Source organism: Otolemur garnettii, unplaced genomic scaffold (genome assembly GCF_000181295.1).
Source record: "Otolemur garnettii isolate 467f Iridium unplaced genomic scaffold, OtoGar3 scaffold00004, whole genome shotgun sequence".
NCBI classification, from domain to species: domain Eukaryota; kingdom Metazoa; phylum Chordata; class Mammalia; order Primates; family Galagidae; genus Otolemur; species Otolemur garnettii.
Genome location: NW_003852399.1, coordinates 25,200,567 through 25,213,119, shown reverse-complemented (window position 1 = coordinate 25,213,119; position 12,553 = coordinate 25,200,567). Strand labels below are relative to the sequence as shown.

Here is a 12,553-nt window from a genome sequence, read left to right as displayed (position 1 = left end):
CTGATGTGAAGACTCAGCCCAGCTCTTTGATCTCTTGGCTTTGGTTTCTTTAATTTTATATTGAAGATTTTGTATAATTTAATTGCAAAGATTCTACTTAGTACTAATATTCTGTTATTCTCATGGGAAAACTTAGTGTTATGAGTGAGAAGTGTCTGAGATTCTGAATTCTCTTTGAGGTGCAGACCTCAGTAGTAAATCTGTCTTACCTCAAACTGTCCTTCCTTGCAAGTTGACACACTTAGATGGCCATCAGCCCACTTGTAACTCCACTGGCTCGGCTTCTTTGTATTACTGGGTGTTTCTGCATAAGCATGAGGCCTGAGGCATGAATCTCTTGCTATTACCCATCTTCTAAATTAGAGTTTGAGTGATGCGGACAGACAGTGTTGGAGCCTCAGTGTTGATAGTCAGTGCCTGGCGATTGTTATTTGTAAAAGGAATCATTAACATTACTGGATACTTTGGCTGGGCACTATACTAAGTGCTTATAAGCCTCATTGAATTCTTCTAAATTTCCTATTATCTCCATTTTATAAGGAGGAAAATAAGTTTCCTAGTCTTAGAAACTTTGGCATGCAAGAGACTAGGAAAGTGATTCCAAATCACACAGCTGGTAAGCGCTAGAGGCAGGATTCAGCCGGGGTCTAGCGGCACTTCCCATCACCTGCTTTTAGCCCTCACACCCTACTGCTAACCCTCTTAATTCTTGACCTGTGGCTGCAAAGGAGGCACCAAGTAACAGGACCTCACTTGGATAATTTTATGGTCTTGACAAAGGCACACCCTTGGTTCATCTTTTGGCCTGTGGGACTCGGGTTGTGACAAGCCCAGTTGGAGTGGGTAGAGGGGGTCAGATCTGAGGCTGCCATCCGTGTTCACATGAGTGCTACCTTCACTGGCGTTTGCACAGCCTCCATCAGGACTGACTGCTTTCTGGCCAAGTCCTTCACTCTCACTGCCTCATCAATTCTCACAGTAGTTAATACTCACATTACCATCAAAGCATACAAATGAGCACTTGAGGGCATCCTTCACACAAGACGGAGCATATAACATCCAGGGTGGCCCCTCTTCCAGCACCTCCAAAATCATGCAAGGTTTGTTAATGTCTCTTCAGGACATACTTATCCGTCTTGAAGTCAGGTGATACAACAGACACAGAGGGTTTTAGACAGTAGTTCTCAGCATAAGGTCTCCTGCTACACATTTGAGTAACCTGGGGAGTTTAAGAAAACAAGCTCCAGTGATTTGGATTTAATTGGTGTGGGGACAACTCAGCCACTGGTAGACATCTTCAGGTGATTCTAATGTGCAGCGGCGTTGGAGAAACACCTCGCTAGAGCCAGTCAGCTGTGATTTGAATCTGGTTTTGATCTTATGAGTTCCGAACTTAAAATAACCTTTTGGAGTCTCAATTTCCTCATCTAAAAATAGCAGGATAATAATACCTACCTGCTAGCATAATTACTGTTTAAGCATCAATATATAAAAGGTGTTGACACATGGAAGGTACTTTTAAAAGAATTATAGCTATTATTATTAAAATTTCTTGTCAGGCCCTGAATAAGTGATATTTAATTGAAAAAGGGAAAAGAGGGAGATCGAGATGTAAAGAAAAAAACAGATCAAACAGAAAGAATTTTGTACAGAGCATACATCCTTAACCTGGGATTTGAAGATGGCTGTTATGAGGGGAAAGGAAAGGCTTTCAATCCCCTGAAATAATATGCAAATTGTAAGCAAACACCATGCCTGGTGAGAAATTCTGTTTCCATTATTTCTGGGGATCTGGTCACCATTGACATCAGGCCTTTGGTTTCCAGGAATCCCCTCTTGCCTTGATCCTCTGTTTGCAGTGGTCCCCACTGACATCCTCTTCAAAGTTTCTTCAGCTCTGCAGCTTCTTGTTACATTTGGGGCATAAGCCTTAGCTGGGTTGTCACTCATTCAGAAGTCAGCGGTTTCTCTCCAAGATGCTGCCATTGCCACAGGATGCTACCTGGGACCCTCAGACCTCAGTCCTCTCTAAGAATTTCTTCTCTCTTTGCTTCTTCTCAAAAATACACCAGACACCATTATCTCTCTCGGAAGCACCTTGTATAATCTTTTCAAAGGCTGAGGCTTTATGGAAACCCAAGCCAGAAGAAGGCACACACTGGGCAGGCCACCCTGTACGTTGGTCTCATGATGCTCAGAGTTGGCTCCCCACAGAAAGTTCGCTCATTAGGCTCTGAGCATGTCCAGCAGAGGGCCCTCTGTCTCCTGCAAGAAGAGGTCCTGTAGATGCTGCCAGACTGCACCATGAGCTCAGCCTCTGCCGCCATGAGCTCAGCTGTTCGGCATGCTCTTCTGTGAAAGAAAATACTCTGGCTAGAATTCAGTGCCCTTTGGGGGAAGTTAGAGACTACTAACCAATCAACTGTGAGTACATTTACTCAACGTAGTGTTAAATCTAAAAAGCTGTCACACTGTGTTTATTAGTGATTCTTATAGGGCTACAAAAGAAAATTCTAGACTTCTTCATTATTTCTCTTAAAAGAGCAATTTCCCAGAGGATCCAAGTGTTTTTCTTTAATAAGATTCTCAGGAAAGCCAAGTAAACTATTGAAATGTAGGAAATGGTGGGCTATGTTTTACCACGTATACACGAATATAAGGTCATGAAAAATATCAAGCAATTTTCCCAATTTCCAAGAAGATGAAAACAAATTTTTTTGACTAACTTAAATAGGAAACCTTTATAATTATAGCCAAGACTTAGTAATTTATGGATACTTGTTTTGCTGATTTAATTATACATGTATTTGAAGAGTAATGTTTTACATAATATAGAAATATCTGTCACAGTGTATGAAACACATTTATTCAAATTCCTCGTAATTCATCTTTGACATCAAGTTCTTTTTCAATATTAAAGTGACTTTTTACTTCATCTCACACTGTTTATCAGGGCAATTCTTCATTGCTATCAAAGTTGAGCATGGCACATTTTAAACCCATATATATGACATTGTCCTTGGAATTTTTTTTGTAAGCGATGAGGTCTCATTATGTTGCTCAGGCTGGAGTACAGTGGCTATTCAGAAATGCTATCCTAGCACACTACAGCCTTGAGCTCTTGGGCTCAAGTCATCCTCTTGCCTCAGGCTCCCAAGTAGCTGGGTCTACAGGTGTGTACCACTGCAGCACCTGGCCATCCTTCTAAGTTTTATTCCAAGCCACAAATAATGATTTTTATAACATTAGAAAGAAATGATTACATAAAATGATTGACACAATGCTGTCTCCTGTTTCTTACTATGTTTTAAATTAAATTTTTAATTTTGAGATAATTATAAATTCATATTTATTTGTAAAAAAGCCCCTTTCTTTCAACAGGTAAATTCTTATTTTTTACTGTTAGTTATTGCATTTAAAAATCCACTCAGTAGTACTCAAATCAGCATCAGATGTACGATGGAGGTTTTAAAAAATACTTAAGGAAATGAATCTTTTACCATCATTCAGAGTCACAGGCTTTCACCAGTTTCTTACATTAGAACCAGTTATTCTTACTTGTATACTAGTTTGCCATTCTGCAAATTAAGGAATTTAAACTTAAGACTCTTAAAACTGAGCTTTACCTTCTGTTCTACATCTTGCCTGTGTTGACCCTTACTGTTGTTCTTCATTTCTTCCTTTATTTCTGTTGTCTTTGGGATCCTTTTTCTATTGCCTAAATAGCTCTGGCTAGTATTCCTTTTGTCATGGAACTTGGCAAAGAATTCTCTCTGTTGTTTCTTTTTTATTTATTGTCAATGCTTTCATTTCACAGTCACTTTTGTAGGATATTTTTGCTAGGTATAAAATCACAGGTTGGCAGTTATTTTCTTTATGTTTTGGTTTTCATCGTTTCTGTTGAGATGATGTCTGTCTTATTATTGTTTCTTTGAAAGCTTGCTTTCTTTTCTCTCTCTCAACTGCCTGCTTTTAAGGTTGTCTCTTTCTCTTTTGTTTTTAGAATTTCTATTATGATGTTCCTATGTGTAGATTTTCTTTGTATATTTTTCCTGCTTGGTATTTTATAGCATTTGTTGAATCTGTTTATTGCTGATATCTTCATCAGTTTTAGAACATTTTCAGTCATTATCTCTTCAAATACTACTTCTTCCCTGTTCTCTCTCTCTACACTACTTTGAGACTCTAACTGCATAATAGCACTTTTTATTGTGTCCATAATAATTAGAAAAATATTATATTCTTTTCTGAATTTTTCATCTTCTTTGCTCTTCATACTTCAATGTGGATATTTTCTCTTGATCTAATTTTCAAATTTTCTCTTTTATCTTTTGGGTCCAATCAACTGTTAAAAATTCATATTTAGTTGTAGAAAATCCCCTTCCTTTAGCAGTTCTTTATTTTAATTACTGCATTTTTTAGTATGAGAATTTATGAAGCTTATTTTTAAAAGATTCCAGATCTCTATATATTGCCATTTATTTTCATGAACACAGTAATCATAACTATTTTCAGTTCATATCTGATAACTAAAATAATTGTGCTATAAGTGTGTTATCTATGGATCAGTTTCTACCATCTGTTTTCTCTTTGGTCTTTTTTATTAGTCTACTTGATAAATATTAATTCAATGGTGAACAACGTACATAAAAATTACAAAGGCTCTATTTGGCCCTATTTCTCTCTTATGAAAGTTTTCCCTATCTTTTGTTGTGCTGCCTAAGTGGGTACAGATTGCCGTGATTGAGTCAAGGACAAAACTCATCCAAACTGGAATTGCAGTTTGTATTAGCTTTATACTATCCCCGTCTCATCCTAGGATGTAGAGCTGAGGCATTTACTGTGTGTCGTCTTCTTTGGTGAGGCATGCTGATTTTTGTCTCCTTAGCATGGTGAGACTGCCAAAAACCTCCTCTGTGATTTTCAAGGGCTTTCTACCTAACATATTCTCTTGTCTTCTGTGGTTTAAGAACTTAGCAGAAATATTACAGAGTATCTGGCTTACTTCTCTGTGCCTCTCTACTCTGGAAATTTGACCATTAGTTGTGGGTACATTTGCAGACCTAAATCCCAATTTTTGTTTCTTTAGCACTGTAAGATTACCAAAAGCTGCGTAAGTTTCTTTGCCCTTAGGTGTGTTTCTCCACTGGGATTATCATCTACTTTATCCAAGCCAAGAGTAGTTGTCACTGATTCTCAGGTCACCCTTCTGCAGTTCTTTTCTCTGAGATCTCAACTTCTCCAGTTCTAGCTCTCATCAGTAGCTCTCCAATACTTTTAATAAGGATTTAAAAAATAATTTTAGATAGAATTTCAAGTTGTTCTTGCCTGGAACTTTGATCAGCCATATGCTATAATATTTTAGCTAGAAACAGAAATCTCTGTATTACCTTTTTAAATGATCCTTCTGGGATCTACTGACCTCATCATTTGCAATTTTGAGGTCACCTTGCAGTAATAGTAATTAAATCTATGTTTTTGTTTTTATGTGTTTGGTTTTGTTTTATACTGGTTCTGTTAGATGAATGCTACTAAACACCTCAATTTATCACTGATTAAAATCATTTGGGAATGGTAGGTTCTTCTCCAAAGAGTAATTTGTTGAATATGAATTAATTGAGCTCCTACTCCATAATGTCAAACACTTCCAGGATATAAGATGGCTACATTTTCTGAGGGTCACATGGGCAAGGGATCTCTACTTGTTTAGGGAACACTGGGTAATTAGCATACACCTGCCATAAGCAGAGTTGTGAAACAGACAAGCTGTGTCTCTGCAGTGCCTACATCCCCTTTTTGTGCTCTTTTTAGGCACCTCCTCACTAGGCACCCAAAGCCTAGTGCAGGTCAGCCTGGCAGGCAGGATGCAACATTGTCTTTCTTGGGTGTGGCCAGAGACCCATGGTTCAGACCTGACACCTTCCCACATGTTTTTCTGATGAAATATAACTCTCATTTGTTTACGCCTCAGTGACTTTCTTTCCCTGAGGTCAGTCCCACAAGGACTATATGTGCTGCTGGACCTAGAATCATTCTACATATTAATCAACACCTTGCACCAATCAGATGAAGAATGATATTAGAGAAAGCACCTTTTCCTTGTTCTCTGGTCCTTTTGTGATACTATCCAATGTACATTCATCTCTCAGTATCTGTGGAAGATTGATTCCAAGGCCTCCTGCAGATACCAAAATTCACAGATATGCCAGTCTTTGATATAAAATGGTATAGTATTTGCATGTAATTTATGCATACCCCCAGTATACCTTAAATTATCTCTAGATAATGTATAATACCTAATACTATGTAAATGCTATGAAAATAATTGTTAAATTGTATTTAGAAAACAATGACCAAAAAATCTGTACATGTTTACTACAGCTATGATTTTTTCCCCAAAATATTTTGAATACATTTGTTTGAAGCCAGGTATGAAGAACCCCTGGGTAGGAAGGGTCAATGCAGTCATGCACCAGGAGACCTGGAATTTGTGCTCTTTTCACATGTTGAATGGCACAGTCGCATTTGCCCTTTCTTTTATGCCTGGCTTTGAAAATAAATGAAACACTTGAATGTGAGCCACACAAACTTACCAACTCCCACTGGGTTTATAGATTTGAAAGTATGATCAAGCATTTTTGAACTCCCAGGAAAAATATAGTTTATCCAAGATGTCATTTCAATGGCAAAGTTTGTCACATCTCAGAACAGGGTGCTATCAAAAGTCAGTAGAACTGGAAAAATATAAATCATGCTTGGTGACAAAGACACTCACTAGCTTAGGGCCCCTCACCCAGCATGCATGCGTGTCTGGTGATATTTCAGGATGTTTACCCATTATTAACCAACTGGCCTCTGACTGCTGTGTGAATGGATTTTCTAATCTTCTAGTCCCGAGGCCATAGTCTCTTTCATTCCAGGATGTGACAGAGTGACATGACCTACTTTTATGACAAGGTAGTGAGGGGAAGCAGAGGAAACAGTGCCATAAAAACTTAACACTTGCAGCTAAGGCTTGAGTTTTAGGATTTTCTTTCAGTTGTTTCCATAGTTTGATTAACTAGGGAATAAAGTCAGAGAATGCTGACTCATAACAGCGTCTCTCTCATATACACCTTCCTTGTCAGCACCTCACATTTACTGAGTGACTTTGTCATAAGGTTACTCCCTCAAAAGCGGGTTCTCTCAACAGCTTGTTTCACTTATTAGCTGCATGGCCCTGCATAAGACACAGAACACATTATGTCTTTGGTCGTCACTGAAATGATAAAATTGGCCCTTGTCCTGGCCGGCTCGCAGAGTGTTTATGAGACATAAGTGAACAAGGAGATAAATAAGCACTGTGTAACATCTGAGGTCTTTTTGAGGACTTTGATGGAGAGATATACCTTTTGGACCAGCTAGAGTAGGAGAAGGAAATTAAAGCATCCTTGGTTCAGTTACTTAAACTATTAGAGTTAATAGAAATACTATTTCTTTCCATAGTTTTGTACCATATGTTCTTCCTATCACTGCACCCCACCATTAACTCCATTTGAGCATCCATCAGTAACTTCCTAAAGACATGAAGGCTAACACAGAGTTGCAGGGGTTTGCATGATCTTGAAAGCTTGGGATTCATGTACTGTCCATCTCCTGTGTTGGGAGCTTTACCAGCGTCAGTCCTCGGTTTGGACTATTTGCTGTCTGGTGGTAAATGGAAACTCTGACCTCTCTCAAGCTGTTGGCCTCATTTACTCTTCTCCAGGTCTCTCTTCCTCAGAGCTCTCCAACTTGTAATCAGCATCAGCATCATCTTCAATTCTAACACTTCAAGGGTGCTAACAGTATATCGGGGACCTTGTGAGTAATTTACATCTGAGAGTCACTTGATTCTCTCAGCAGCCTCCTTTTAAAGATAAGAAGACTGGGGACCAGGGAGGTTGAGGAACTTCCCAAGTTTCCTATAGCCAGTAAATTGTAAGGCAGGGATTTAAACCAAGGTAGTCTGGCCCCAGAGTCCCTGTCTTAACTGTTCTGCTGAACTGTCTATCTGGCATTGGTTTACACTCCTGGTCCCACTGTGGTGAACCATAATCTTGCAAGACATAATCTTGATTGCCATAATCCCAAATGTTGAAAATCCTGAAAGATCAAAAGCCTGGAAATATGTTAGGATTATTCAGGATCATGCTGCTTGGGATTGTGTCTTTCAGCACCATGTCCTAGGAATCCCAAAAAGAGTAAAAATTTCTAAAACTCTGTATCCATTTCTTTGAGGTTTGAAGAATAGCAAGATTCCGCTCAGCAGCATTTTCTTGGTATCAGTGACTTCTGTCCTTCCAATTTCTTTTTCTTTCAAACAATCCTACCCTTCTGCAGGGTGCCTGAAGGGGACAGGGAGTTTGGGTGGAAGTTCAGAGCCATCAGAACTGGCCAACTTGGGGATGTGCAGGGCCTCAGCACCATGGTCTTCTGGGAAGGGGGACTAAACACTTCATCGAAGGAGGAGGGAAGATCTTGGCATCCAGGGCCTGTGTCTCATCCACTCCTGGCAGACAAAGAGGCAGAGCCACAGGGCAGCAGGATGCCTCGTACTAAAGTAACTGAACCAGTGAGGGGGGCCCATGTCCTTTCTACGAGCCACTGCTGTGCCCTAAGGGGGCTGCCAAAAAGGGACAGGTCACTCAGGCCTCAGCTGGGTGGGAAGGGCTGATATGATTCAGAAGCCACACAGACACCAGAGACCCACCTCCCACTGGCTCTGACCTGAAGTCTCACCTTTGTGGTCCATATTCAACAACAGAGGGTTTGTGATAGGTCCATCTCCTAAAGCAGCGGTTCTCAACCTGTGGGTCGCAACCCACAGGAACTGTATTAAAGCCTTGCAGCATTAGGAAGGTTGAGAACCCTGCCCTAAAGATACTGGTGTGTGTGTTCTGCCTCTGACAGGGCTGACTTGCAAGGGGAAGAAGGAGGGTGTGAGTAGATCTGGCTGAAGACAGCCAGGGATGGCATAAGTGAAGGGAAAGGATAGAAACTGACGTGTACATGAACTTGTGTTTTGACACCTTGCCCAGCTTTCTCTAACAATTTCTGCCCATCTTCTACCAGCAGTGTCCTTGTTAAGAGGATGTTCAGGCCCATGGAAGAGGAGTTTGGTCCAGCACCTTCTAAGCAGATTAAAGAAGAAGTGATGAAGCGAGGTATGTCTCCTGTTGGGCACATCACTGAGGTGTTGTGTCCCTTACAGACCCGCCCAGCGGGGATGGGGCATCTCACCAAGAAGAGCTTGTGGGCTCCAAGCCCCCTGCCAGGCCCCTGTGGCTCCCTGCCAGCCTGGAGACTTTTTATGCACACAAGAGGTCCTCAGCCTTCTCCTTTGCTCTATATCCTGTCCTTGTAAACACCTTGAGTAAATGTTTATTCTCCCTGGGGTTCCTTCCTTTGCCTTGGGAGAAATGTAATGAATACACTGACTCATCCAGCAGCAAGATGCAAGGTTCAGAGACTAGTTGTGTTTGTGACAATCACACAGCCTACGAACCAGCCATCCAGACTCATTCAACAGATGCAAACGATTCATCTCACACAAATAAATGAGTCTCGTGTTGCCGTGACATCACCACTTACTCATTTTCTCTCAGTCAAGGGTCTTTTCCCACTTCACCAAGAGGGTTAGAAACAAAGTAGGCATGCTGATGTCTAGCCCAGGGTGTCCAGGCCATACCTAATCCATTGTCCGTCCCGGAGTAAGTGCAAAAACTGTATTTTGGTTGCAGCCATCCCCGAGGCTTCCAGAGACTTTAGACTTACACAGTATTGGTTTTTCAAAGAATCAGCTCACTGGGTTAAATATGCCCATTGTCTACACAGCTTCTGTCTTTGTTATTGAGAAGCTTTTTTCCCTTATTTGTTAAAATGGGATTTGCATAATGGTCTGAGCAGCCTCTCTGCAACCTGCCACAGCTACCCCATCTGCTCCTCACAGCCCTCACCTGTAAAGTGGGGGTGGTGGGAGGCCCTGCTCCCGAGTTGCTGCGGGGGTTGATGAGTTAACATGCAAGAAGGCACTTCGTGCAAGAGCCTAGTGCACCATGAGTGCCATGAGGATGGTTTTATTATTAGGCCTCTATTAGTTGAATTATATCCTCATTATCATGAATAAATAGTCTTTCAGAATGGAGAGAACATACATGCACAAATGTAACATTAGCAACATTTAAACTTTTAAAACTTTTTCTGATTATGCAGGCTCACCTGTTGAATTTCGGGTGCATTTGAGCCCCACACCTCGGTGCCTTTCCTATGCTTTAGCGTTAGGGCAGTTACCTGGAGCTCAGGACACGGCTCCCCTCCTTAGTTAGTGCCTGGTAGTTAGTCAGATTATTTTGAGACTGTGAAGCCAGCACAAAATTTGCCACTGGAAGGTGTATTTGGCTGTGATTAAAAACAGGCTGTCACCTTGGAAACATCGAAATCATAAAGACTCATGAGGGCTCTGGGACCTACCAGCCATAGGGAAAATGCCCCAGGAATGACTTGTCCTAGGAAAAGAACAGTGGGGTTACTGAGCCCCTTGCTTGGAGCTGATCTTTGAGGAAACATACTGAATCCGGGCCAGTAACTTGTCTTCTTGTTTATTTGTTAGAAGTTGCCCAAGGAGAACAATCATAATTATCACTGTTGGTTGTTTTACCTTGGTAGCCATTTGTCAGGGTGGCCAGTGGCAGCCATGTGAGGGCGCCCCTGAGCAGCTGACTGCGTTTGGCTGTGCAATGTCTGGGTGCATGACAGTTGTTCTTGCTATCATGGCAGAGTGAGTATTGCAATTGCTGTGCCCCAGATGCAGAGTTTTTTTTTTAATTAATTAATTAATTAATTAATTTTTTTGCATTATTGGCCAGGGCTAGGTTTGAACCCACCACCCTCGGTATATGGGACTGGCGCCCTACTCACTGAGCCACAGACGCCACCCCAGATGCAGAGTTAATGAAAGCCTGCTCCTGGGGCTGGCCATGGGGTGTGCCATGAGCCCAGCTCGCCCGGCCTGTGGCTGTCAACAGGCTCAGCAGGAGAACAGTGGGGCTTCCCTGCCTGGCATTTTCCCCACAGGCCATGGGACACCCCCCCCCCCCCTTTAATGCTTTCTAGCCACACCTAAAGTGAGTATAGCAGCCATGATATTTTAAAGGCAATGATTTCAAAATAAGAGATTCTTAAATCCGGTACCAGCAGTCCTCATTTTAATAGAATACGGTTTGGGGGTCTCCTTCAGGTCAGCCAGCTGGAGATGTTATAGAATGTTCATTTGTAGCAGCCGCTGATGGTTATGTTTTCCTTGACTTTAATTTTCCTTATCTGGATGTAATTTGAGGTCCTATATTCTAATTATGTTTTCTTGTACCTTCACATCGAGTCCTTGATAATAGCCGTTATGTCATTAGCTCGGTTTAGCTGAAATGCAGGCTATAAAATGTTCCTTCCAGAACTAAATTTGGAAATCTTTGGAGACACGTTCAATCTATTTATTTAATTGGTACTTTACTTTTATATTTGGCTAAAAGAAGAAACTCTGCAATACTTAAAGATTTTTCTGGTCGGCGCCTATAGCTCAACCGGCTAAGGCGCCAGCCACGTACACCTAAGGTGGCGGGTTCGAATCCCCAGCTCGGACCCGCCAAACAACAATGACGGCTGCAACCAAAAAATAGCCGGGCGTTGTGGCGGGCACCTGTGGTCCCAGCTACTTGGGAGGCTGAGGCAGGAGACTCGCTTGAGCCCAGGAGTTGGAGGTTGCTGTGAGCTGTAATGCCACGGCACTCTACCCAGGGGGACAGCTTGAGGCTCTGTCTCAAAAAAAAAAAGATTTTTCTTTCTTTTCTTCATATACCAACTGAACACACTCCAGCGGCAGAAAAGAATTGTGAGCAGGAGCCATGTGTGCCCATGTAGCCGTGGCCCTTGCCAAGCAAGCAGCTTTAATGAAGTCCTAGGGGACCAGGAGGAGGGGAAGGGCTGGGAGTTTGGGTAGAGCTGATTTCATTTTCTGGCTTCGACTCTGTTCTTCCGGTTGATGGTGATTGTAGCTCAGTTGATATCTGCCTGTTGTTGGGATCCAGACCGGGCTTTTGATCTGTGCATTTTCTTAGAGGGCCAGATGCGTGGGGCTTCTGTCTCAATCCTCTTCCTTCCCTCTGAAGGAAGCAGCAGAAGTCACATCGCTGGCAGAAGGGAGCAGGGAAGGGCAGTCATTCAGTGGGCCTGAGGGTTGCATCTGAGTGGCAAGTCCAAGTTGTTTCTGGGACCTGACCTGTAATGCAGCTGCTGTAAGGATGAGGACAGGCAGGGAGGCCACTGTCCAGCAGAAGGGCCAGCAGCCAGCAGCTGTCAGTCTGTGGGACCCCCGGGGGAGTGTTTCAGCCTCTCTGAACCTCAGCATGTTGGTCTCTAATGATGGCCGGGGTCCCTACCCTCTCTCATGTTCTGTACATTCTCAAACTCAGAAGGTGGTTTTGCATAGAAATTAGTAGCAAAGCCCTGATGGTACTAGAACTTCAGCTGCTTCATCCGC

The 12,553-nt window shown here is 42.1% G+C and overlaps 1 protein-coding gene across 2 annotated transcripts in view; it reads left to right on the top strand.

Annotated features, from left to right (window-relative positions):
- The window catches only part of GRHL2 (grainyhead like transcription factor 2), a 123,359-nt gene that overhangs the window by 95,286 nt on the left and 15,520 nt on the right, over positions 1-12,553 (top strand). The window contains exons 12-13 of one of the 2 annotated variants that reach the window (XM_012809952.1): positions 841-843; positions 9,094-9,185. In XM_012809952.1, the coding sequence (XP_012665406.1) occupies positions 841-843; positions 9,094-9,185 (95 nt within the window). The remainder of the gene's footprint in view (positions 1-840; positions 844-9,093; positions 9,186-12,553) is intronic. The other variant, XM_012809954.2, reaches the window with a different exon arrangement.